The sequence below is a fragment of the Phascolarctos cinereus genome, unplaced genomic scaffold (genome assembly GCF_003287225.1).
Source record: "Phascolarctos cinereus isolate Bilbo 61053 unplaced genomic scaffold, phaCin_HiC Scaffold_2;HRSCAF=192, whole genome shotgun sequence".
Lineage (NCBI taxonomy): Eukaryota > Metazoa > Chordata > Mammalia > Diprotodontia > Phascolarctidae > Phascolarctos > Phascolarctos cinereus.
The window spans coordinates 313,095,754-313,122,194 of record NW_027555625.1 but is presented as its reverse complement, the minus strand read 5'-3'; the positions used below and the strand labels follow the sequence as shown (position 1 = coordinate 313,122,194).

General features: G+C 44.4%; 1 protein-coding gene across 1 annotated transcript in view; it reads right to left on the bottom strand.

Annotated features, from left to right (window-relative positions):
• The window catches only part of ANGPT4 (angiopoietin 4), a 72,286-nt gene extending 47,286 nt beyond the window's left edge, over positions 1 to 25,000 (bottom strand). Inside the window, 1 exon segment of the mRNA XM_020990664.2 lies at positions 24,341 to 25,000. Coding sequence (XP_020846323.1) covers positions 24,341 to 24,640 — 300 coding nt within the window. The 5' untranslated portion in view covers positions 24,641 to 25,000.
• Positions 25,001 to 26,441: the final 1,441 nt, after the last annotated feature.

The following is a 26,441-nucleotide window of genomic DNA, read 5'->3' as shown; positions in this document are numbered from 1 at the left end:
CAAGTCGTCTGTGGAGATCAAATATATCTCTGTTGGACTGGCATGAGTGAGAGCTGCCTTCTGGCCCATGGATTACTCCAAATAGAGGGATGGGAAAGAAAAACTGTAGATCTAAGTCAGAACCCTGAGATCTTGGGGGCAGCGAAGGCTACTCTCAGGGGAAAGAGTCACCTGCCAAAAGCTAATGTCCCTTCCTTGGATGATGGGGGTGGGTGGTGGGAGCTTGGCGCTCTGGGAGAATGTCCTGTTCTTGCTGAGCTAATGGAATCTGGCAGAATTCAGGAAGAGCTGGGGGGTGTGAGGTAACCACTCCTTGGCCACCACCCCAGTTCTGAACAGGATGAAGTTTCATGGGGTAGGATTGAACTCAGCCCAGGTTCCAGCTGAGAGTAATACTGCAGAAGTGAGGGTGGAAGGAAAGGAGGGTCATTTCTCCCTAGCTTCTCCCCTTCCCAGGGACCTCTGGTCTGGCTTCAGTCCCAGCCTCCCCAGAGGGTGCTGGAAAGGGTACAGCTGCCTTGTAGCTGAGCCCCTGGGCTAGCTGATTGCAGGAGACACCTATCTTACTGTCCTAGGTCAAAGTCAAGACTCTCACAGAAAGAATGGAGTAGCATAAGAGAAGCTAAAAACATCTTTTAGGTAGATCTATAAGGTAGGTGGCTGAGGAGAGGAAGGAGGATCTGTACACATTTCAAGTTCTTCCTTACCCCCTCTCCCTTGCTCAAGCTATTTCCCTGATCTGGGACTCCCTCTTCCTTCCTTGCTTCTTCCATCAAAATCCTACTTGTCCTTCAAAGTCCAGCTCCAGTGCATGTGTCTGAGAAGGGAGAGATCTTTGTAGGTGTGAGAAGCAGGGAGGGCTTCCTGGAGGAGGTACCCTTCAAGTGGAACTTCAAAACATAGAAAAGGGTAACAGGTAGATAGGCAGAGGTAAGGGTGAGGCTGGGGAGGTGAATTCCAGGGCAAGGGAATGGCCAGAGAAAGGATAAGAGGTAGTTAAGTAGAGTGGAAGGGGTGCTGAGTCTGGAGTGAGGGGACTTGGGTTCTAATCTAAATATTGCTGCCTATAAGCTGTGTGACCTTTAGTAAGTCACTTAATTTCTTTGGAACTTAGTCTTCACATCTGTAAGATGAGAGGATTGGACATAATCTTTGAAGTCTCTTCCATTTCTAAAATACTCTGATTAAATTTAGAGTCTAGAAGGCTACTGAGGTCCAGTCCACTCAGGCTCAGGACACCCACTTCCTGACAACCCTGCCCTCTGTGTCCTGGGGCATCGATTATAAGGACTGTCCAGGCTAGGGAGTCTGGGATTCTAGGCATATTCCGAGTACAGCTTGGGGGTGGGGTGGTATCTTTTGGTCAGTAAGCCAAAAGATGATCACTCACTTGTCACGTGTTCCACATCTGTTAGGGCGTAGGGGTCTTTGCCCTCTAGTCTGGTCTGCCACTAACAGTGCCATTGACCTGTCTGGAGGTCAGTTCCAAGCCTGTAAAATGATCCCAGGTTTAGAGGTAGAGATTGTCTAGCCCAGACTTCTCATTGATAGATGCAGTGAGGTCCAGGAGGCTGAGTTACTTGTCCAGAGTAACATACATCATACTGTACATGAGAGGCTGGTGTTCCAACCCAGCTTCCTAAACTCCACCTACTCTTTACACCAGACCAGACTGTGCTCTCAGGTTTGGTCTAGCTCTTACATCGTCCATTCTCTCGTCTTTCCAGTTCTAACATTCAGGTTCATGTTCTAATTGTTCTAAGCATCTCCCTTCTAGTTACTGATGTTCTTATGACTTGATGTGAAACAATGTACGTAAAGCTTTACAGGGTTAAGGACTAGAGAGCATGGCTCAGACTGTACATGTAAATCTAGTTCCCAGATCATTTGGGGCTGCAGGCAGTGGGGAAGGATTTGAGAACTTCCTGGAAGAGTTGAGAATGATTTTAATCTATATTCTATGGTTAATCTATGATAGATGAAAGTATTTAGTGGAGGTGGGAGTGATGTTCCAGGACAGGGGAATTGTACGTACAAAGGTGTGGAGGTGATAAGTCAATTGATTAATTAATAAGCATTTATTAAGCACCTACTCTGTACACAGTACCAAGTACTGTGCTAAGCACTGGGTATACAAAGACAAAACTGAAATAGTCCAAGACCTCAAGGAGCTTATATTCTAATAGGGGCAACAGCACGTACAGGTATGAATAGATGCAGAATAACGTGTGTCCCAAAAGTCTTAGTGCAGTTTTAAGCTATCAAATACTATAAAATGAATACAAGGTAGTTTTGGGAGGGAGGGCTATGGTAGCTGATTGGGGATCAGGAAAGATTTCATGTAGGAGGGGGGTGTTTGAATTGAGTTTTGAAGAAAAGGAAGGATTCTAAAGGAAGGGGCATGATATGCTTGCTGAGGAGGAGCAGTCTTGGGAAATCATACAAAATGAAGTCAAGAAAAGTAGGCTAGAGGTCAGACTGTAGAGGGCCTTGAATGCCAGGCTGAGGAGTCTGGACTTTATCCAAAGAGCCCAAGGTTCCGTCGCCTGTGACTGGCTTAGCAATAGAGAATGTAGCGAAGTTTGGTACAGTGAAAAGAACACTAGACCAGAGAGTCCAGAGCCTTGGGTTTTAGGTGTGGTTTTGCCACTAAGTCATGCCAATTCTCCTTGCTGGGTCTTAATTTCATCCTCCTGTAAAATGAGGGAGTTGTGCTCATGGGTCTGTAAGACTCCTTCTAGATCTGATTCAGTGAACTGCACAATGGTGAGCTAGTATCTTTAAAGTCAAACTTGAGGGGACAGACCACTGCCTCCCCCAAACCATCCCTTGGTGCCTTCTCAGAGAGGGAATTCTGGGACTGACCCTGGGGCACGTTCCTGAACAATCTCTTTAAATCCAGGCCTCAGCTGGGTTGGTGTCTGGCTCCTAGCCGGGAGGAGCTGAACTGCAGAAATATTCGGCCTGGCTCCCTGGGAGAGTTCCTGGTTCCAGCCACTTAAGCAAATAAATCCATCATTCTGGGTGAAGCTGACTGAGCAAGCCATGGGGGCTGACTGTCCTGTGCCCCCTGCCCCTTTTAGAGCAACACTCTGGAATCTGCAGGCTTTTGGGGGGGGGTGCTTTTCCTGCCTCTGAAAATCAAGCTGTCTTCCCAGGGGCATCCTCCCACCTCAAATAAACAACAACCTAAAGAAGAGCCAATTATGAAATTAAGGAAATCTTTCCTGAGACACCGTGTTCAGTCACAGGAAACTCAGTTTTTGTTTGGCTAGACAAAAGGGGAGAACAGAGCTAGGGGGTCAAGGAGAGACCTCTTTGGCCTTCATGAAGACTGGCAGTACCCTGGGTCAGGCCTCTGAGAGGACTCTGGAGCAGAGCTCAGGTTCTTCCCCACCCACCTTACAAGGGTTCACTGGCTGTTCTCATCCTTGCTAGATTTACACATGCAGTGAAGGCTTTGGGACCCTCTGAATCAGCTGGAGATGGATGGTCCCTTGCCTCCTAGTCTAAGGCAGGAGCTCAGTTAAGCGCCCTTTTGCAAACTCCCCTTTCTTGGGTGCTGTTTCTCTTGGCCTCTCCCCGTCCCAGCACAGCTGCCTCCACCTGGCACAGTGAGAAGGAGGATGGAAGCAGAGAAGAAATGAGGAAGGCAGGATGGTAGGTAAGGGAAACACAGAGACTCTGTAGGACTGGCGTGAGCAAAAGTGGGGAGGTATGAAATCAATCAATTAATAACAAGCATTTAAGCACCTAGTATGTTCCAGGAACTGTGCTAAGCTCTGGGTATACAAAGACAAAAGCAAAAGAGTCCTGGGGGGAATCAGGCCAGGAGTTTTAGTCCTTTTTCTGCCAACTGTGTGACCTTGGGCAGGTCATTTCCCATCTTTGGAGCCTCAGTTTTCTCCTCTGTATAATGCAAAAGGAAGGAAACAAGCATGTATTAAATGGCTACTATGTGCAGGTATTGTGCTAAGTGCTTTATGAATATTATCTCATTTGATCATCACAACAACCCTGGGAGGTAGATGTTATTGTTATCCCTATTTTACAGTTGAGGAAACTGAGGCAGCCAGACACAAACTCAGGGTCACAGAGTTAGTAAGCGTCTGAGGAAGAATTTGAACTCGTTCCAGGCCCTGTGAGTTATCCACTGCGCCACTTCACCGACTGGGGGTTGAAGTAAGTGGTTTCTGCAAACTTCCTTCTAGCTCTGTCATGTTCTTGATAGTTAGGGTTGAGTGAGAGGGAAAGTCAACCAGAGAAATGAATAGGAAGGAGTGGAAATGCTCTCAAACTCAGGATGGCTGCCCTGGAATCTAGTTTCTGACACTTATTAGCTGTGTGGCTATGAGCGAATCACTTAATTTCTGCAAGCTTTAGGTTCCTCGTCTGTGAAATGGGGACAGTAGCCACGCTCACAGCGGTGTTGTGAGGATCAAATGAGATGGTCTGTGTGTGGCAATGGTTTATAAAACTTTAAACTCTGCGTGATGTCGACTGTTATGATCGCTACCAGATCCACGGAGGGCTAGGAAACCAGGAGTCAGTTTGAAGCTAAACAGAATTCTAGCCATTTATCAAGTCAAGTGGAGTCAATAGGACCTACTAAGTGATTACTGTGTGCCCATACTAAGTGCTGTACTAAGTGCTGGCAATATAAATACAAGCAGAAAGAAAGGCAGTCCCTGCCTTCAAGAAGCTTACATTCTAATGGAAGACAACATGAAGGAAAGCTGAACGTGGCAGGGGTTGGGAGGCTGGGGGAGAGACACGACTCAGGAAGTACAGGCTTTTCCATGAATTTCCCTATGGCTCCAGCATCCTTTGATCTCTGTTCATTATCTGAACCACAGTTTAGCACATAATCACAACCTGTCTTCAATTGCTTGCTAGATGTTCCGTGGGAATAAGCCTCGTCCCTCAAACTAGGCTTTGAGTTTCTTGAGAACATTTATAGTTTCTCTTAGGATCCTAGAATGTCAGAGGAAGTAACCTCAGGGATCGTCCAGGACAAATGCATCACTTCACAGGAGTTCCAACTCAGCTCAGAGGATGGTGACTTAACCCATGGTCATGTGACTTGTATCCTTTAGCAAAGGGCTGAGAAATAATAATAGCTAGCATTTACATGCTTTGCAAATATTGTCTCATTTTATTCTTACAACCCTGAGAGGTGGATGCTATGATTATCTCCAATTCACAGAGGAGGAAACCAAGGCAGACAAAAGTCAAGTGACTTGCCCAAGGTCACACAGCTAGTAGGTGTCTAGGGGCAGATTTGACCTCTAGGCCTGGTGCTTTGTCTATTATACCGCTTAACTGCCTACTAAGTGATCAATATATACAATAAGGAATTAACTGATCACATATTATATATGTATATATGTATATATATATAATATGTATATATCCGTATGTATGTGTGTGCAGTTCACATACATGAATGCCTTTGTATTTAATGATAACAGTAGCAATACCTTGAATTTCTATTATAATTTAGACTTTTCAAAGTGCTTTCTCATCTATCATCATGCAATTTCCACGAGGGAGAAAGGGCCAGGGATATTATTTCCATTTGACAGAAGAGTAAACACAAACTCAGAACATAGAAGTGACTTTCCCAAGGTCACAAAGGGGAGTGTGTGGTGAAAAGTTTTGAACTGGCAAGAGTGGAATGGGTTTGTGTGTCTAGTGGGTGGCTCAGTGTTCGGGCATTGGATGGGTAGGGCATAGTTTTACAGAGATGGTGGAAATGGCATTTGATGGCTTGGGTATCTGAGAGGACCAAGATGCCTGTGGAAGCTGGTACCTGCAGGAAGGGAACCATTCTCTCAGTAGGGAGGGAAGGAGACAATAAATATCTGTGAAGCCCCTATTAGGTGTCAGGCACTGTGTTCATTCATCTGTACTCATTTATGTACCACTGTCCTCTCTATCCCTGTATCACCATGCTCTACGCTCACTGTGCTCATTTATGTATCATATTATTTCATTTATCTGAGTAATGAGAATGCTGAGTTGAATCAAGCTAGAGGTCAAGCTGCCCTGGCTGGCCTGACTGCTTCCTGGCCTGCTGTAGCGTCTCCCCCAATGGCAAGACATACCAAAGGCTGATACATAGCGCTGAGACCTGGGAGCCAGACATAAGTCACTGAGCCAAGAGGCAACATCCTTGAGCTATGGAGATGGATGAGGGGGAGGAAGCAGAGGAGGAGAAGGGGGAAGTGAAAGAGGAAGAGAAGGCAGAAGTTAGAAAGTAGTTTAGGTGGAGGAAAAAGAAGGAAAAAATAGAGGGAAGAGAAGGTGGAAAGTACAGCAGGTGGAAGAGGACAGGAGGAAGAAGAGGGCATGGAAGAAGAGAGAGAGGAGAATGAGGAGGTAAAGGAGCAGGAGGGAAGAGGAGGCAGGTGGGACAGAGACTATAGCTTGGCTTAGCTACTGAGTAAACTACATGATGTTTTGTTAGCCATTCAGTGGCTCTCTCTTTTTTTTTGGGTGGGGGGAGGGAATGATTTGTTTGGGTTTTGGTTTGTAAAGTGCCTAAATGAGCATTCTCAATGTTCAAATCCTATCCTTTCCAGAGTGATTTCCCTGCACATCTTAATCCACAGGGATTTCTTTCTCTTCTGAGCTCTGATGACTTTTTGTATATAAGCCACAAACTGGGCCCTAAACATATAAGTCTTAGAGTTTTCTGTTTTCTTCTCCTGTATACGAATGTCTTGTCTCTGACTCTATGCCTTTTCACTGGCTGTCCCTCATGCCTGTCCGCCATGCTCTCACTGTTCTATGCTGCCTGTTGGCTTTCATGACTTCCTTTGAGACTCAGCTCAATCCTGCCTTCTGCAAGAAGCCTTTCTCATTCTCCCTGCCGACTCTCCATGCAAGTGTCTTCTGCTTAAGATTACCTACAACTTACCTGTATATGACATATATGTGTAGTTGTTAGCATGTTATCTCCCTGATTATATACTGCAGGCTTTTTGAGGCCTGGGACTTTTTTTGCCTTTCTTTGCATCCAGAGCTTTGCACAGTGCCTGGCATGTGGTAAGTACTTAATAACTGCTTGTTGAATTGTTTGATGGTCAACTGTGATTGACTTAGCTCTTCTTAGCAATACAAAGCGCCGAAACAATTCTAAAAGACTCATGATGGAAAATGCTGTCTACCTCCAGAAAAAGAAATGATGGAGTCTGAATACAGATCAAAGTGTACTATTTTCACTCTATTTTTTGTGTTTTTTTTTCCCTTTTGGCCTGTTTCTTCTTTTACAACATGACTAATATGGAAATATGTTTTACATGGTTACACATATATAACCTATATCAAATTACTTACCATTTTAGGTAGGGAAGAGGGGAAAGAGGGAGGGAGAAAATTTGTAACTCAAATTTTTATAAAAATGAATGTTAAAAATTGTCTTTACATATAATTAGAAAAAATAAAATACTATTTAAAAATAATTACTTGTTGACTCATCTCAACTATACTACGAGCTCCCTGAAGGCAGGGGTTTATTCTCTATCTATAAGAAAGCAGCAAATTTCTTCTGTCAGCCTCAATTCCAGCACAAGTCCTTCTTCTAGCATTCATTGATTGAATCAGTGGGCCAGATGGAGAGGTAAGATCACCCTGTGTCAAAGACTAGAGCAAATAGGAAAGAGTTGACTGTTGATGGCTAAAACTGGGTTCTTACTTTCTTCCACTACAAACAGCTGTTACAAATATTTTTGTATAGTCAGGAGGACCTGAGTTCAAATTCGGCCTCAGACCAAACACTTGACACTTTACTAGCTGTGTGACCCTAGGCAAGTCACTTAACCCCAATTGCCTAAAAAACAAAACAAAACAAAAAACCAAAACCAAATATTTTTGTACACATGGGCTCTTTTTCCTATTTAATCTCTTTTGGGGAATAAAACTGATGAAGAGCAAAGTAAGTAGGATCAGGAGAACAATTACACACACTAACAACAACATTGTAAAGACAAGGAAGCTTGAAAGACCTAAGAAATCTGACCAAAGCGATGATCATCACCAGTCTCTGGAATCTCAACTAGGCATTGCGTTGGTCAGAATGATGGACTCAAGATGCAGAATGAGACACACATTTTTGGACATGACCAATGTAGGAATTTATTTTGCTTGACTCTGCATATTTGTTACATGACTTTTTAAAAAAAATGTCAATGGAAGGAGATGGGAGGAAAAGAAAATAAATTTTTCTTAATGAAAAAATTCAAAAGTAAAACTGGGTTTCATTCTACCACTAACTTTCTGTGACCTTGGATAAATGCTTTCCCTTCTCTAGGGCTCAGTTTCCTCATCTGTAAAATAAAGGGGTTGGATTAGAATCTCTAAGGTTACTTCTAGCTTGCACATCCCACGATCCCTTGGGAGGAAGAGAAAAGGCTCCACTTCTCAGTCATTAACAGATTGGGGAGGGGGGGGCGGTACCCAGGTATCTGAGTAGAACTGGGAGTAGAAGACAGAATTAAAGAAAAGTGAATTAGTTCCATGGAGGCTGGAGACCCCTCCTGCTTGTAGACTAGGAAAGCAAGAGCAGTTAGGACCAAGAACAGAAACAGATAGGCCTCAAAAGGAGAAAGCGGATTTGGAAACAGTGTGAGAAAAGAGGCTGGGCTAGACTCAGGTGCTTGGGCCTCAGTAGATCTCAGTTCCAAGCTGGATTCTGCATCTATCCTGGGCAGCTATAATTCCCAACCATAGTACTGCATATGCTTTTATCAAGCCTTGAGTCTGGAATGAAGAATTTTTTTTCTTTCTTTTCTTTTCTTTTTCTTTTTTTGGCTGTAAGAGGAAGGACAAGAAGTAAAGGGCTATATTTCTGGGGGAAAAGAGGGATTAACAGTAAAGACAAAAAGCCTAACTCTGCTGCACAAGACTTGGAGACTTTGTATTTGGCCAGGACTATGGCCAGTCTGGGCTCCATCTGCGAGGATTAGATTGGGATCTCAGGTCACACTCTCTACATGGTGGGCCAGAAGGGGGCCAGATAAGGGTTCACAGATCTCAGATATTGCTTCAGCTGGAAGGGACCTGAGAAATTAGAATGTCCGGGAAATAACATTTAGAGTTGGGTAATCTAATCCATCTCATTTTATTGATGGGGAAACCGATGCCCAGACATGGAAATTGCCTTGCCCAAGATCACACAGCAACTTATTAACAGAGCTGGGACTAGAATGTGAGCTACTTGGTTCCCAGTTCCATGTCTCCATCCTCTTCTTTCTGGTGGTCCTGGTTATTTAATTTTCTTTTCCTCCTGCCTTCTTTTATTGGGCTTTTTCACCTCCCAGGGTAACTGGGGCTATAAGGAGGAGGAGGAGGAGGAGTAAAAGATAAAAGACATCAAGAACCCCAATTTTTGGAGAAGTGACTGATCACTTAAGAAAGAACTTTGTGATTTACAGAGATTCATGCAATGACATATGAGCCCTGTTCACCTAATATTCTTAGCAGAATTCTGGCATTCTGTTTGGTCAATATCTGCCTTCTTATACTAACAAGCTGTGTTACCTTAGGCAACACACTCACCCTCTCTGGGTCTCAGTTTTGCCACTAGCAAAATGAGGCAGTTGAACTCCATAATCTGATTATATGATCCTATGATCTTGTGGTGCACCATAACGACTGTAGGCCAGGTTGCCATTTTATATTCCATGGTCCATGGAATGTAAGGCCCCTCTCAGCTCTACCATTCTCCATAATTCTATGAAATCTTCCATTCCTACTCAAACTTAAGCACCCCCACCCCTACCCCAATCCTCTCAGAAAATCAGGGAAATTTTATTAAAGAGAAAATGGAGTCAGTCTTTAGCCAGGGTGAGGTATTCCCTGTGGGAGTAGCTCCATTCTAGGCTCTGTGGAAGCAGATAAAAGTAATGAAGATTGGGCTCCTGCCCTCAGGGAGCTTTCAGTGTCATAGGGAAAACAGAAAAAAGGTAGAGGAACTTCTACAAATCAACAGAAAGTCACTGGTTGTGCTAGGATTCTGTCCCAGGCTTCATGGCTCTTGGCCTACACCTTGGGATAGCACAGTGTTGGATCTGGAGTTAGGAAGATCTGAATTCATCTCTTGCCCCAACACTTAATAGTCATGTGATCCTAGGCAAGTCATTTAACATCTCTCAGCTTCAGTTTCCTCATCTGTAAAATGGGAATAATGATGATGATGATGATGATGGCGGCACATGTCTCCCAGGATTGTTGTGAGGATCAAAGAAGATAACATATTAAAAGCACTTTGCAAACCTTAAAACCTATATAAATATTAGCTGTTATTTGCTGGAGCAGTAACTAGGAATTTTTTTTTTTTGCCTACAGCAAGTGGCATAAGACGTACCTACAGCTGAAGGAAAGGGTGCTAGTTGGGATGCTGTTCTGAATTGAGGAGGCCGAGACCTCAGGACATGGTCTCAAGGCAACTGCTAAGGAGACTTTGGGGTGGGGTCAGGATGATGGGAAGCAGAGCAGGGTAGGAACTCATCCTGGCTTCTTCTTTTACCTAATTATCCTGGCTAACTAGATACCAAATTCTGTTGTTTCTTTATGATTGAAATCCTAACAGTTCTGTTAGTGCCATTTAAATTCAGCACTGTAAGGCAAAGCCCTAAGTGCCTTGTTCTGGTTATACTTACACTCAGGTTCATGGGATCTTTTTGGATGAGATCTCCAGCCACTGGCACTCGCATTCGAAGGAATAGCAATTGGGGTGGTCTCATATTATTAGAATATAGGAACTTGGAGAGACAGGCCTCAGAGATCATCTAAGGAAACTGAGGCCCAGAGAGAGAAGTGATTTGGTGAAGGTCACACAGCAGGTCCGTTGCAAGGCCAGGACCAGAATGGAGACATTCTGACTTTGAGCCCTTGATTCTCTTCATCCTTCCACATTGTCTCCTGATATAGGAGCACCCTGGCCCAGGCACAGGGAAGAATTAAAATACGAGTTGGGAGTTGCCTCTAATTGAGCCCTCTCAAAAAGAGGGTCTCATGTCCCAGAGGGAGGAAGGGTGATCTTCAGGGAGTTGTGATTTCACTCCTGATCTTGAAGGAGACTAGTCACAGCACTGGAACTGGGCCAGTTCTTGGCCTCCAGCTCTGTACAGAAAGCTCTGGTTTCCCAAGGGGATCTCCCAAAATTTTAGTAGGATGAGAATGGGGCCATTAAAATGTCATCCCCAAATTTGGCTGTCCTTGCTGAAGCATTCAAGGCTGCAAACAGAGTAGGGGGCTGGGGAGGTTGGAAGAGGTGAGTAGGGGCTAAAGGATAAAATGTCCAGCAGAATCTGCTGTGAATTATACTAAAAATAAAGTGGCTCCTACGCCATGCCCTGAAGCTTTTCGTTTTCCAAATGCAATGTAGGAAGGAGGCTGCCATGGAGCTGGGGACTGGCTGGGAATTTCTGCTAACTCACAAAGTCTTGGGTGACCCCAGGCCTGAGAAGAGCCACCCCAGAATGGCCTGTCCCTGCCCCCATCTTCCTCATCTTTCCTCCAAACTCCCTGATAGCAAAGGATCTAGTAGAGCCAGCGTAGGAACAATGGTGTCCACAAAAGTGGTGGGGCTTGAGGGGCCTTGGGAAGGTCTTCTGTCATGGGGTTGGGGAAAACATTCTGTTTTGTTTTGTTCTTCTTTTTTAGGCAATTGGGATTAAGTGACTTGCCCAAGGCCACACAGCTAGTAAGTGTCAAGTGTTTGGTCTGAGGCTGGATTTGAACTCAGGTCCTCCTACTTCAGGGCCAGTGCTCTATCCACTGCACCACCTAGCTGCCCCTTGGAGAAAACATTCTGAAGTTAGAGGAACTAGGCTTAAATCTTACTCCTGTCTCTTTCTATCTGTGTGACCCTGGGCAAGCCCCTCCTTTCTGTCCTATCCCTCAGTTTCTTCATCTGCAATATTAGGTAAGGGGAGCTGGATAATCTCTAAGGTCCTTTAAAACTCTAATGTCATGATGAATGAGCATAAGGAGTATAATAATACTTTTTTTTTTCTGTGAGGCAATCAGGGTTAAGTGACTTGCCCAGGGTCACACAGTTAGTGCGTACCCTTGTGTCTGAGGCCAGATTTAAACTCATGTCCTCTTGACTCCAGGGTTGGGGCTCCATCCACTGTGCCACCTAGCTGCTACTTTAAATAGGCTTCTTAAGGCCTCTCTCTCCTTTCTCTGCAGAGGTAGGATACTATGAATATGGAATACATGTCAGATTTTTTTCATGTAATGGTTGGTTTTGCTGAAGCATTTCCCGCCCTGGTTTCCTTGAAGTCTGGATTACAAATCTCACCTTCTGCAAGAACTCTTTCCAAGTCACCCTTCATGTTAGTGTCTTCCCTCTGAGACAACCTCCCATTCATCCTGCACGTGCTATTTCGGACATAGGCACTTGAAGGTTGTCTCCCCGTTAGACTGGGGGCACCTTGAGAGCAGGGACTGCTTTTTGCCTTTCTTTGTACCCGCAGCACTTAGGACGGTACCTGGTGCATCGTCGGTGCTTAATAAATACTTGTTGACTTTACGTATCTCTTTTTTACTCTTTGTTATAAGAGATGAGTTTCTGGAAGGGGAGATGGAGAGGCTATGTTGAGATATATGGGTGATACAAAGCCAAAAGCTTTCAATATCATTTTAAAAAATAAATATGCTTCTCAATGAAGGAAAAAAAATTGGAATGATCTTTACAAGCTCGTTGCTGATGCCTCAAATTACACCATTGTGAAGTCCAGGGTCTCTGAGCCAGGACACATATTGCTCTCGGGGATGCATTTAATCTTATCAACTACATACATTTTGGCAGGCATACATTTCTCAGACTTGTTCTGGTCTAAGGTTTGGATAGAGAGAGAAGGCTTGCGGGAGAAACCTGGAGCAAAGGGTGATCTCTGGAAGAGGGTCCTGAGCAGCTGGGAGCAGTTTGGCCATTGGAAAGAACCCCAGGCTCAAGAGGTCAAGAAATCTGGGTCTGACTCTGACTTCTGCCATGGGGTTCCTCATTGGGAGGTTGGTTGAAGAAGCAAGAAGCTGGTGATGTTTAGTACAGGGGGAAATGGAGCAGAAAGTATATGCCACGGAATGGAATGGAAAGTGATCTGACTTTCAGATCTCCAAGGGGTTAACTTATGGAAGAGGTACCCAGTGGAGTAGGAGACCCTGGGTTTGGAGACAGAGCACTTGGTTTCTAATCCAAGCTCTTCTGTTTGTTAGCTCTGTGTCCTGGGCAAGAGGTCAGAACAGATTTGGACTCAATACAAGCAAGAACTTCCCATCAATTGATGTCCTATAAATGAATGAGCTGTGTGGTGAGCTAGTGAGCTTCCTGTTGGATTTTTTTTTTCCTTTTTGAGACTGGGTTTTCCTATCTTGCCTAGGTTGAAAGAGCAGGGACCATTCATGGGATCAATTCTAGTACTATCAATATGGAAGCCTCAACTTGCTCTGTTTCCAACCTAAGCCTGTTTGGCCCTTCTTGGGTAGCTTGGTGGCCTCCTGTTCCCAGGGGCTCAACATTTTAGTCTTAGACTCAGCGTGGATGTGTGTAGACCGTATAGGGGGGCTGTATGTAGATTGTAGGAGAAGGACATGGAGCTAGAAAGGTCCTGAAGGTCACCACAATCTGGGTAGCCCTAAGTCTCAGCAAGTTCAGGCTATTTGGCAGCAACCCTCACTCTGTCTCCATTGTCTGCTCAGGACACCACCTGGAGTATAGAAGGTATAGAGTGTGATGGGTTTAGGCTCAGCATGTCCTAGAGGTGGCCCCAACTATGTGTCACCGAGGTGTTTGCCCCAGGATTTCCCTCTATCTTATTCCCTAGCTTCAAAATGAATGAACCCATATTTAGAGAGGGATTTGGGTAGGGGGTGGTCATCATAGCTGCTAGGAAGTGGGACCAGGAGCCCTTAGCATCCTATAATGTCAGAATTGGAAGGGAACATAGAGGTCATCTAGTTCTGTGGGGTCAAAACTCAAATAGAAACAGATCCCTGCGTGCTTCATATTGACTTAGAAAACCACAAATTAACATTGTCTGTGTTGTGCTGAATTCTTGTCTAACATTTCCCCATTATGTTTTAGTCTGGTTCTGTCTGCATTAGGGTATTTTGTAATAACTTGAGCATGAATTTGATATCTTGGATTTGTTCTAATCTTCTGCCCGGGGAAAGAATTCTCTCCCTGTTGTTGTTGCTCAGTCATTTCAGTCAACTCTTCATAACCCCAGGTGAGGTTTTCTTTGCAAAGATACTAAAGTGGTTTGCCATTTCCATCTCCAGCTCATTTTTACAGATGAGGAAACTGAGGCAAACAGGGTTAAGTGACTTGTACAGGGTCAAGCAGCTAATAAGTGTCTGAGGCTGGATTTGAACTCAGGTCTTCCTGACTCTAGGCCTGGTACTCTATCCATTGTGCCACCTAGCTGCTTCTAGCCTCCCTAGTCACCCTCATTTATAGGATCTTAGCAAGCAGGAACTCTGGACTCAGATCACCTTGCCTATAGTGCCTTGGGGAAAATGCCAAGGAGTATGGTATAAAGATATTTCATTCCGCATGGCAGACAGACCCTTCCAGAGTGGATGTCCCAAAGCCAGTCTCCTGGGGCTTCCCTGCCCTATCCTTCATAACCCATGCATGTATCCCATTCTGGAGAGCTAGTGTCTGAAGAGGTCTAAGGGCTCACTCAGCAGATCTGGGCTGACTTGATCAAGGCTCAGCCTCAGGGCTGTCCCTTCCCCAAGCACACTTCACCAAGATGGGACAAAGAGGGGACCTTTGACTAACATTAGCAGTTCTCCAATGCCTGGAATGCCCTGCTCCCTTAAACTCAAATTAAACCTTTTAGTTTCCTTGACTGCCTTATGAGACTCTACTCAAGCCCACCTACTCCTAATCCCTCCAGCTGCCGATGCCTTCCCCTCTTGCCCCTTCAAAATCCCTTCCATTTCTCCTGGGTTTATCTTGTATGTACCTTGTTGTTTATATGTTCTCCCCGCCCCCCACCATTAGAATATAAGGTCCTCAAAGGCAGGGATTGGCTTTTTTTTTCCCCCTTTCTTTGTATCCCCAGTGCCTGGAACATAGTAAGTACTTTAAAAATGCTTGTTGACTGACTGACTTTCAGGTTCTTCCCTGTTCCAAATTAGAAAAGGGTATAGAATCCTGGCTTCTGTTTCTGAACATTTCCTCCCCTTTCAGTTATGTTGGATGGATGTGATGATAAGAGACGGGACAGAAAGTCTTATGAAGGACAAGGCACTAGAGAAGACCGGGAGTTAGAGAGGTTCAGGAAGAGAACAATTGCTGTGTCAGCTGTAAGCCAAGGACACCTATAGCCGCCATACTGAGAAGCAGAGCACTCAAGGCCTGTGTGGGGCTTCACTGATTGTCTGGCTTCCAGGCAGAGAAGCCAATAGCTCCATATAGAGCTGTGTGGAGTGTCCCTAGCAGCTTTCTGGGAGTGACTGATGTATGTTCCTCCCACTGCGTTTAGGAGACAGCATGGTGTCTGGAAGCTGAGATTAGCACTCCTGGCACGGTACCTATGCTTATGACTACAGCAGTTATCCGGTAATGGATAGGAGGTACATACCAGCTCATTCAGTTGCCCGTTTTTGTCTAGTTATTGTTCCATTAAATGTATTTGCTTTGAATTCGTGGTTATCTGGTTGGATCTGAGAAAGGATTCACTGACGTTGGTTCATGAGCTATGGATTTGAATAGATGGTTCCTTGAACGTAGCATGGGCCTTGGTGGAGCAGAAAAGGGAGCTCTATCAAAGAGTCTTGTTATATGAAGCTAGGTGGGCAAGCCAGAGAGCTGGTCTATCAGTGTACCTATTTTGGACAAACAAGGCAGATGGAAAACAAACGGGGCCCAGAACTAAATAAGATTTAATAAATAGAATTATGAGTCAGAGTAGATGGCTGCTAAAGTGCCTTCCAACTCTCAAGTTCTAGGATTCTGGAAGGAGAGCAGGCTCAATTGCTTTTGGGAAATTTGCAGTGCTTGTAATGACCCCAAGCTTCTCTCTGAAACAGAGGGCCATCTTTTTAACATCAACATTCTTCTAGGGCGGCTGGGAGGCTGTAAGTCATAGAGTACCATGGTCTCCAAAGGATTTGAGCTGAGGGTCATCCAAAGGGCAGTGTGGGTGGTGGGTGACAGGAGGCGCTACAAAATGTTACCAGGGCACAGTTGCTTATGAGAAGGGGAAGAAAGTACATTATCAGAGAGATTTATGACCAGAAAAAGAGGTAGGCTCGTCAAGGCATCTGGGTAGCACAATGGATAGAGCGCTGGACCTGGAGACATGAAGACCTGAGTTCAAATGTGACCTCAGTTACTACCTGGCTGTGTGACCCTGGTCAAGTCACTTAATCTCTTTCTATTTCAGTTTCCTCATATACAAAAATGAGGATAATAATAGTGCTTACAATCCCAAGGTTGTTGTGAGAATGAAAGGAGCAATTGGAAACCTGAAAGTGCTATCTGAATGTTAGCTCTACAGAGCAAGAAATAAAAAAATGATGGAAAGCCTGCATATTCTAGTGGTGGCTGAATGAGAATCCTAACTTCTGTTTCTGAGCATTTCCTTCTCTTGTGTAACTCAATGAAATTATGAGCTATGCCATACAGAATTACCCCAGACAGACAAGTCATAGTGGAGAGTTCTGACAAAAGGTCATTGATCCGCCAGAGAAGGAAATGGCAAATCACTCCTGTATCTTTGCCAAGACAATCCCCATGGACAGTATTATTGGAAGATAAGACCCTTGGGTTAGAAGGTGTCTAACACATAACTGGGGAAGAGCGGAGAACTACAAATAGCTCAACGAACATGAGCTTGAGCTTTTACAGACTTTGGGAGATGGTGGAAGACAGAGAGCCTGGCATGCTGTGGTCCATGGAGTCACAAAGAGTTGGACATGGCCTAATGACAACAACACTATATGATACATACAAAGTAGATTCAAGGTAACCCTAGAGGAGAGGGCGCCAGCAGCTTGGGGGTAATTAGAATTCTGTACAAGGTGGTACTTGAAGTGAGTTTTGAGGGAAACCAAGGATTCTACCTAAGAGAAGAGGGAAAAGTTTCTAGGCCAATGCAAAGTCAGAGAGAGATGGAGCGTTGTATGTGTGAGAAATAGCAGATAGGCCAGTATGGCTATATTATAGAGGGTGTGGAGGGGAATAATATGCAAACAGAGTGGAAAGGTAGGAGGAGCCGAGTGGTAAAGAGCTCTGAATGTCAAACACAAGGATTTATATTTGATTCCAGATGTAATAGGAAGCCACTGGAGTTTAATGAGAGAGAGAGAGAGAGAGAGAGAGAGAGAGAGAGAGAGAGAGAGAGAGAGAGAGAGAGAATGAGAGTATATATGTGTATATGTGTAGGAGAGTGTTGGAGGGGGCAGAGAGAGACATGGTTAAACCTATGCTTTAGGTAAATCGCTTTAGCAGCTATGCGGAAAATAGACCAGGCTGTGCTGCGACTTGGGACATGACATTAAACAATAGAGCATCTATTTTGAAATGTCCAATAGGCAGTTTGTGATTGGGGGCTGGAATTCAGGAAAGAGGCTAGGGCTGTGTGTACAGATCTGGGAATCATCCATGAAGGGGATAATAGCTGAGAGATGATGAGATCATCAAGTGAGACAGTATAGGGGGAAAAGAGACGATGGCTCAAGATAGAGCCTTGAAGGACACCCATGGTGAAGAAAATTCAGAGGATACTGAGAAGGAATAGTTAGGTATAGGAGAATTCAGGGCAAACAGTGTTACGAAACCCTCAAAACTCACTTTAACTACAAAGGACCTGTGAAGGAAGATACTATCTGCATTCAGAGAAAGAAGTGATAAATAGAAGTATGTATAGAACGATTTTACATATATATACACACACACACACACACACACACACACACACACACACACACACACACACACACATATATATATATAGGAGCGAAAAAAGGGGGAAAAGTTACATGATAATTCTATTATATATTTTAAAAGAATAGCAAGTTATACATAATAGATTTACAATTTCTTGTGTGATCATCTTTTTTCTTTTTTTTATTCTACTGTCTTATGGAAATACTTGTTTTATTTCTTAAGTTTAGAATAAAATCAATTTTTAAAAAATATCCAAAGATGAGATAGTATCAGGGAGGAGAGGAGGGAATCAACATTGTCAAAGGCAGTCCCTGTATTGTTAAGAAAACATCTACTGAAACACTACTATTTCTCACCACGCCCAACAAGAGCTGAAGCTGCATTCACTCCTCTTCTCCTCCGACCAAGAAAGAGATTTCAGGGAGTGTGGCTAGGCTCTTCAATAGTATTGAGGTCAAAAGATCATAACTTGGAGCTGAAAGGGATTTTAGAGGCCATCTAGTCAAACCTCCTTATTTTACACGTGAGGAAACCGAGACCCAGAGAGGTTAGTGACTTGCCCAGGGTCACCTAAGTGTTATGTAAATAGTAAATTCAGGATTTCGAACTCAGGTCCTGTGACTCTAAGTTCAGCTCTTTTTCTACTATACCACACTATTTCATTTAGGAAAATGCCTATAACAACATCATTCAGCAAATTCAATTTAATTAAACAAAATTTATTAAATCCTTATGACACATAAGATACTTCCCCCATCTGACTTCTATGTTTCTGTCGGTGCCACCACTGATCACATACACTCCCGTGTTTGTCCCTTTGAGGTTACCTTTGATTCCTTCGGCTATCTCACCTCTCGAATCCAAAGTGGTCCCTCATTCCTACTGATTCTACCACTACATCCTTTCTCATTTGCCCCTTGTTCTCTGTTCCCATTACCATCACCCCCATGTAGGTCCCTGTACTGTCCACCAGGACTATTAGAAAAACATCATAGGCTCCCTACCACCTCCACTTGGCATACCTTCCAAACCAGACTTCACACTACTGCCAGAATCATTGTCCTTATGCATACATACATACATACATACATACATACATACGTACATCTGGCCAATTCCCTCTTGCTTTAAAAAAAAAATCAGTGACTCCCTCTTGCCTTATGAATAAAATTCAAATTTAAACACTAGCCGTTTGGAGCCTTAACAAACTGGTGTCTTACTACCTGACATTAACAATTAATGGCTCATGGTATCACCTGACTCCTCACCATTGGCAGCAGGACAAATGATACTGTTAAAAGGAACCCAGAAAGCATAGCTAAGGCTTATGCAGTTGTTAGCAAGGAACTGAAGACCTAAGGTACATAGCAAGCATTTTTCATCACTTCAGCTGATTGAAGGCAAAAGTTTTAGAAGATAAAGGCAGATCTAAAACATGAACATCTGGTTAAGAAGATGTCAGAGAAGATTGGACTTCTGTGCTGTTGTTATTTGGTCATTTCTGTAGTGTCTGAGTCTTTGTTGACCCCATTTGGGGTTTTCTTGGCAAAGATACTGGAGTGGTTTGCCATTTCCTTCTCCAGCCCATTTTACAGATGAGGAAACTGAGGCAAACAGGGTTAAGTGACTTGCTCAGCTAGTAAGTGTCTGAGGCCAGATTTGAACTCAGGAAGCTGAATCTTTCTGACTCCAGGCCTGGCATTCTATCCACTATGCCACCCAGATGCTCCTTGGATTTCTATACCACTGAGTAAAATTCTGAAGTAATAGATTCTTGGCCTGGGATGAGATAGACCTAATATACTCAAAATACCTAGTGATCTCATCAATGCAGATATTTCCCTCAGTCACTCTGTCAACAAGAACTTATTAAATGCCTACGATATTCTGGGGACAGCTAGGTGGTACAGTGGATAGAATACCAACCCTGAAGTCAGGAAGGTTCATCTTCCTGAGTTCAAATCTGGCCTCAGACGCTTACTAGCTGTGGGACCCTTGGCAAGTCACTTAACCCTGTTTGCCTCAGTTTCCTCATCTGTAAAATGAGCTGGAGAAGGAAATGGCAAACCACTCCAGTATCTTTGTCAAGAAAACCCCAAATGGGGTCACAAAGAGTCAGACACGATTGGAACAACTGAATCTATGGTACATAAGCATAGGTGACACAAAGAAAAAGCAAAATATGTCCCTGTTTTCAAGGGTGTCACAGATCACACCCTGTTTATGCCTGTCCATCCTGGGCAGCTTCTATCCACTTCCTTTCATCAGTTCACCTCTACGGTCCATCCCACACGTTAGGCATCTTCCTCGCTTTCTCACGACATAACGAATGTGCCAGCGGAGCTGATGCATTGTGGGAAACTGGGCTGGGGATAGGAGTGCCCTCTGGAGCCCACCTCCTACATTTCCCTGATGGCACTCTCTAGATGGCTTCTCTTTCATAATTCCTCATTTGTAATGTGTCGTGGTCTACTCACAGCCCTCATTTGCTTCTCCATTGCCCTGTGGGTCAATCACAGCGTTAATTGTTTGGAGACTACAGTGCTCCCTGAGTTGTAGTCATAGAACAACACTAAAAGAATAACGTTATTCTAAAGATGGACCTTTGTTTTAGGGAGAAGCTTAAGGGTAATTAAAAGAACTCTGCAATTTCCCAGAGGCAGTCTGGCCTGGTTTCTACTCATGTTCAATTCTAGGTCCAACTAATTGTTCATTTTCAGTGTGGCTCTCTGTGATATAGATATATGTATGTGTGTATAATATATGTATATATACATGATATTATACAGGGTGTCCCAAAAGTCTTAATTCAATTTTAAGTTTTTAATAATAGCAAATTGTACTGTCTTTTAAGGACATTCTGTGTAAGTTTAATATAGTATATGTATATCTGTATACATATTATGTATGTTCATGTAATATCCATGGATAAGCTCTACAGGTTACTTACTTAACTGCTATCATAGCTTTGACAATGGGCGTCTTCATCCACTTTGTTTTTCCTGTGTGAATATTTAGTCCAAATTCTTTTGAATGATTGTGTATCACATTTAGGAGGCTCTGCAATGTACTAACGATGTTTCTGTTGAAATCCAAACATTATCCATGAACAGAAACATCTGGAGGACCCCATAATCTACCGTGAAGCCTTCTTTGATTATGGCTTTATTCTGTATCATCTCTATAGAAAGGGCAAACATTTTTGGCTAACATATCTCTCTGTTTTATGCCTCACTTGAAATGAATGATTAAAAGGTCAATGAATAAAGTTCTCTGTTATTTCTTTCAAGTTCTAAGAGGATCTCTATGGGGTGAAGATGAGACTCACTGGGAATAATTAGATGTTGCTGGCCAGAAAATAAAGTGTGGGGTACTCCACTGAGAAGGGGAGAAAGGGTGGTATCAGAGTTTTGAGGAGAGAAGAGAAAGTTTGGAACAGGCATCGTGGGAAATGTGATAGAGTTAACCCTATAAGCACAAGATGGGAAAGTCTTGGTGAGGTAGAAGTTTGTTTGAAAAAGATCTCTGTTGTGTGTGTGTGTGTGTGTGTGTGTGTGTGTGTGTGTGTTAGTGGACTGCAAGCTCAGCATGAGTCAGTAGTGCATATGGCAAACAAAAATGCTAATGAGATCTTGGGATGCACTAAGAAAATGAATACAGTCGAGAATAAGGGAAGTGATAGGTCCATTTCTGTTTAGTTCTGAGTGTCACAGTTTGAGAATGAGACTGATACATGTCCACAGGAAGGTATATTCATAGGAGGGCAACCAGAGTGGAGAAGTATCTTGGGATCTTATCATATGAGGAATGGCTAAAGTAGTGGGAAATGTTTAACCTGGGGAAGAGAACACTTGGTGGTGGTGGTGGGCACATGATAGGGGTCTTCAAGGATGTAAAAGACTATCATGTCAAATAAGAGCCATCTGAAAGTGGAAGACGTTGTCAAACAAGGTAGTGAGCTCCCCATCATTGGAGGACTTCAAGAAAAAGGCCACTTTAGGGATGTTGTAGGTGTCAGTTGGACTAGATGGTTTCTAAGGGACCTTCTAACACTGAGATGCTGCTGGGATTCTGAGATACCTTTCCTGCTTCATCTCTTATTACTCCCCACCATGGACCACTCAAAGTCATTTTATATGTCCCCACTTTCCCACCTCCTCTCCTTTGCTCAATCAGTGTCTTATACCTAAAATGCCTTTTCACCTCTTCTTTCCTTCCCACCTCCACCTCTGCTTTTGGAAATCTTATCTCACTCCCTCCTTTATCCATAAGAAATGATCTTTCCATCCTAAAGGCCTCTTTGGATCTCTCTTATTATGTTCTATGTCACAGTCACTGTACAATCTTGTATATTTGTGTTTGTACCTGTGCCCCCGGTTATATTGGAAGCTCTGTGGGGGCATGGACCACTTCTCTGATTATCTTTTTTAACTTCCCTGATGCTAAGCGCAGTGTCCTGAATATGTTCAGTACTTAATAACTGGTCTTTGTGTAAGTGAATAGCGGCATCGACGTAGTAGCTATAAAGTCTTCGGGGCATTTCATGTAAGCTATCTTATCCGAGCCTCACGACAATTCTGTGAAGCAGGCCCTAAAAGCGTTAACCTCATTTTACAATGAGGAGATTGAGGTGCAGAGAAGCAGGGTGACTTATCAGTGGTCACATAGCCATAAGAGGCGAGATACCGTTCTGTCTCTGCAATGAATATAGTAGGAAGAATCCTGGACGGACATCAGAAGATGTAGGGTTCTAGTCCCTGCCATGCCACTGCCCCTCCCTGGGCCTCATTTTATAGATGAGTGATTATAACCTCATGTTTCCCTCTACTTTTTTTTTGAAATCTAACTCAAGTATGACTTCCTCTGTGAAGTCTTTCTTCCTCTTCCTCTTCCTCTTCCTTTCTTACTCTTTCCTGTCTCAAATTCCGCAGAGCAGATTCCTTGGCTCTTTTCTTTGCGATTATCTCTCTCTCCTTTATTTGTGTACTCAATTTGCCCCTAATTGGATTATAGGAATCATAGGTTTGGAGCTAGAAGGGACCTTAGAGGCAATCTAATCTAAACACTGCCACCATCCCCCCCCCTTTTTTTTTTTTTTACTGATGAAGAAATTAAGACTCAGAGAAGCTAAGGGACTTGTCCAGGGCCAGAAGTAAGATTGGAACCCAGGTCTTCCTGGCTCCCAAACCTGATACTTTATGCTACAGCAGGGTCTGTATCTGATCTACCTCTGTATTTCCAACACTAAAAACAAGACCTACTACATAGCAGGTGCTTAATAAATGTTTATTGAATTAAATTGAATGACAAAAATCCCATTGCTATAAATCTGTAAAATGGGGGTGATAATCCTAGAACTACTGTATCTCACAGGGTTGTTGTGAACAGAGTGCTTTGCAAATAAACCTTAGGGCCCGAATTAAAGAAAGCAAACATTTAAATGATCCTATTTGATCAGGATGCAGTAGAAAGTGCCCCAAGCTGGGAGACGGGAGACCTGGTTTCTACATTCAGCTCTGTCATTGACTCGTGTGTGACCTTAGATAAGTCATTTCCCCTCTGGGCCTGAGTAGCCTCATCTGTAAATGAGGTCTCTGACAGTGCTGATGTTCTATGTTAAGAGCAGAAATGGCAACAATAGTTCACATTTCTACGACTTTTACCTTTACAAAGCACTCTCCTCAACCCCAAGGGAAGTTGGTGCAATGTGAATCATTGGCCAATTTAAGAATCACAAAACTCTGAATCCCTGGATCATAGAATCTCAAAGTTGGATGGAACCTCAGATACCATCCAGTCCACCTCATACCTGAACAAGAATTCTGGGACACGTGGCCCTGGATCCCTTGCTGGAAGACCTCCAATGATTGGAAACTCTCCACTTCTCTCCCCTCCCCCCCTCAAGCCTGTTCCACTTTTGGACAGCTCTAATGGTTAGGAGGCATTTCCTTATATTGAACCAAAATTTGCCTCTGTGGCCCTTCTGACCACTGCTCCCAGAGGTCCTTTCTGGGACTTAGCAGATTAAGCTGAATCTCTCTTCTACACGACAGACCTTCACATCCTCTCTAGGAGCTGTCATGTCTCCCCCCTTCCTTTCAAATTCTGATTTTTGCAAGCAGCATCTGAGTCTCCAAGGAGGGGGGCGGGGAAGAACTTGCCCAAAGGGACAACATTAAGAAGCAGCAATATAGGAACTTGAACCTGGTTCTTTCCACTGCACCGAACCGACTCTCCCAAGGAATGAATTTGATAACTAAGTATTATTCTTTCCCCTTTGCTCTCGTCTTATTTCTTATTCATTATTGACTGTAGAAAGAGCTTCCAGATTTCCAAGGGCCCTAAAATTGCCCAGTCCAGCCCCATTGCCTCCTCCTCCTCTAAGCAGGCTCCCCCCCACCCCGTGCCCTTCGCCCAACTCACCTTCAGCAGCCACTGGGTGTTGTTCTCCAGGACTCGCTCTAACTGTTGCACCCTCTGGGCTGGCCAGTCATTCCCCTGAAGCGCTTCTGCTGGGGAGTCCCGCTGCAGGGTATTGGCACTGCTGCCAAAGGCCTCTTGCCCTGGTGGGCACGGCTCAGGTTCCGGCAGGACAAATGTGTAGCTGCACTGACCGTGCTGGACGCGGTGGGACCGGCGATGGGCATTGCCCTCGGCCCTCCTCCGCTGGGTGCTCACCGTGGCCACAGTGGTCAGGACTAGGATGAAAGTGCCGGTCTGCATGGTTTGGCTCAGGGCCTCCCAGGTTGTGGAATGTGTGTGTGGATATATGTTATGTATCTATGTGGAACGTGTGTGTATGTGTGTTGACATATGTGTTTGTGTGTATGAATAGATGTGAATAGGTGTGTGTTTATGTATGTAAAGGTGTGTCTGTGTTGGGGGGGGTGGCACAGTCAAAAACCTTTCATGGGTCTCCCCTGCCCTTGGCCAGTCTGCTCTCCTCTGTCCCGGGTCAGGCTGGGGAGACAGACAGACAGACAGACGAGGAACCCTGCCTGCTGAGATGTTCAGGGAGGCTGTGGTTGGGAACCACACAGCTAGGCTATTTATATTCTCTCTAAATACCGAAGCTGCTTCCTCTCCCCCCCCCACTCCCCCTCTTCCCCCCCACCCTCCCTTCACCTCTATTCTTTCCTCATCTTCCCCTTCCTTCCTCCCTCACTCCCTTGCTCTGCAGTCTCTCTTCCTCTGTCTTCAGCTCCTATAAGTCCTCTTAACTGTCTAGCAGCCTCCCCCCACCCCACCCCACCCCCTTTTTAGCCAGCCCCGCATCACAGTAAGGAAAAAAAAACCACCAACCCAAAATCTCTCTTTTCTTCCCCCCAACTCCACTCCCAGAGCTCAGGGCTCAAATTTCAACCTCACTCCCCTCCCTACCCCGCTCACAACTTCTCACCCCTTCTCCTCCCTCCTTCCCCCCCAACTACACTCCCCCCTACTCATACAACCTCTCCCTCTCCTCCACCACCCCTCTGGGGCTTTCTCAACCCACCACCAACTTCACCCTGCTCTTGCTTAGCATTAATCTGGCTGGCCACCTATTGGCCCAGAACTGGAATGACCCCAAGAGAAAGTATTTGGGGAGGGGAGGGAAGGAGGCTTTTTTTTTTTTTTAAACAGTGCCTATGTAGGGAGAAAACAGTTTGGAGAGAAGAGGCTTGAACCCCAGGTCAGATCCCCAGCTCTTCCTCCCCTCTTCTCCTCACACCATGGACACAGCCCAGGAAATCATCGTGTGATCAGGACCAGCTGGACCTGGGGAGGGTTACGGAAATAGACATTAAGGAGAAGATGATTCCTTGGCTAATCCAAGCTGGTCATACATAACACAGTCTTTTGTGAAGAGCGTTTGTGCTCCCAGCTGTGGGGATGGGAGACTGAAATGAGGGAGCCAGAGAGGTTCAGTAGAAACAGAAGTGGGAGGCAACAAAACAGGTTTGAGTTTGACTTGCCGTGTGACCTTCTGAAAATCACTGCTCCACTCTGGGCATCAGTTTCTTCATCCCCCACCAAGGCCTCAGTTTCTTTCTCCATCAAATGAAGACACATTTGATCCCTGCCCTGCTGCTTTCACAGGTGCACAGGTTGGATGAGGAACAAATACGGTTATGTCTGCCAAAGAGTGTCTTGGAAAAAAATGTAGAATGCTGTATGTGGAGGAAGTGGCATTTGGTAGACAGAGGCCTGGGCTTGACCTCATAAGTTCTGGGTTTGGTAGTTGGCTCTTTTGTTTATTATTTGTGTGACTTTGAGCAAGTCAATTTACGTCTCTCTGAGGGCCAGTTTTCTCATCTGTCAAATGAGAGGGTTGGGTTAGATGATCTCCAAGGTCCTTTATAGGAAGGAAGGAAATGAGCATTTATTAAGCACCTACTACACACCAGTAGATGTGCACTAAGCACTTTACAAATAGCACATTGGATCTTAATAACAATAATAGTTAACATTTATACAGAGGCAGTCAGGTGGTTTGTAGCTAGAGTGCTGGGACTTGGAGTCAGGAAGACCTGAGTTGAAATCT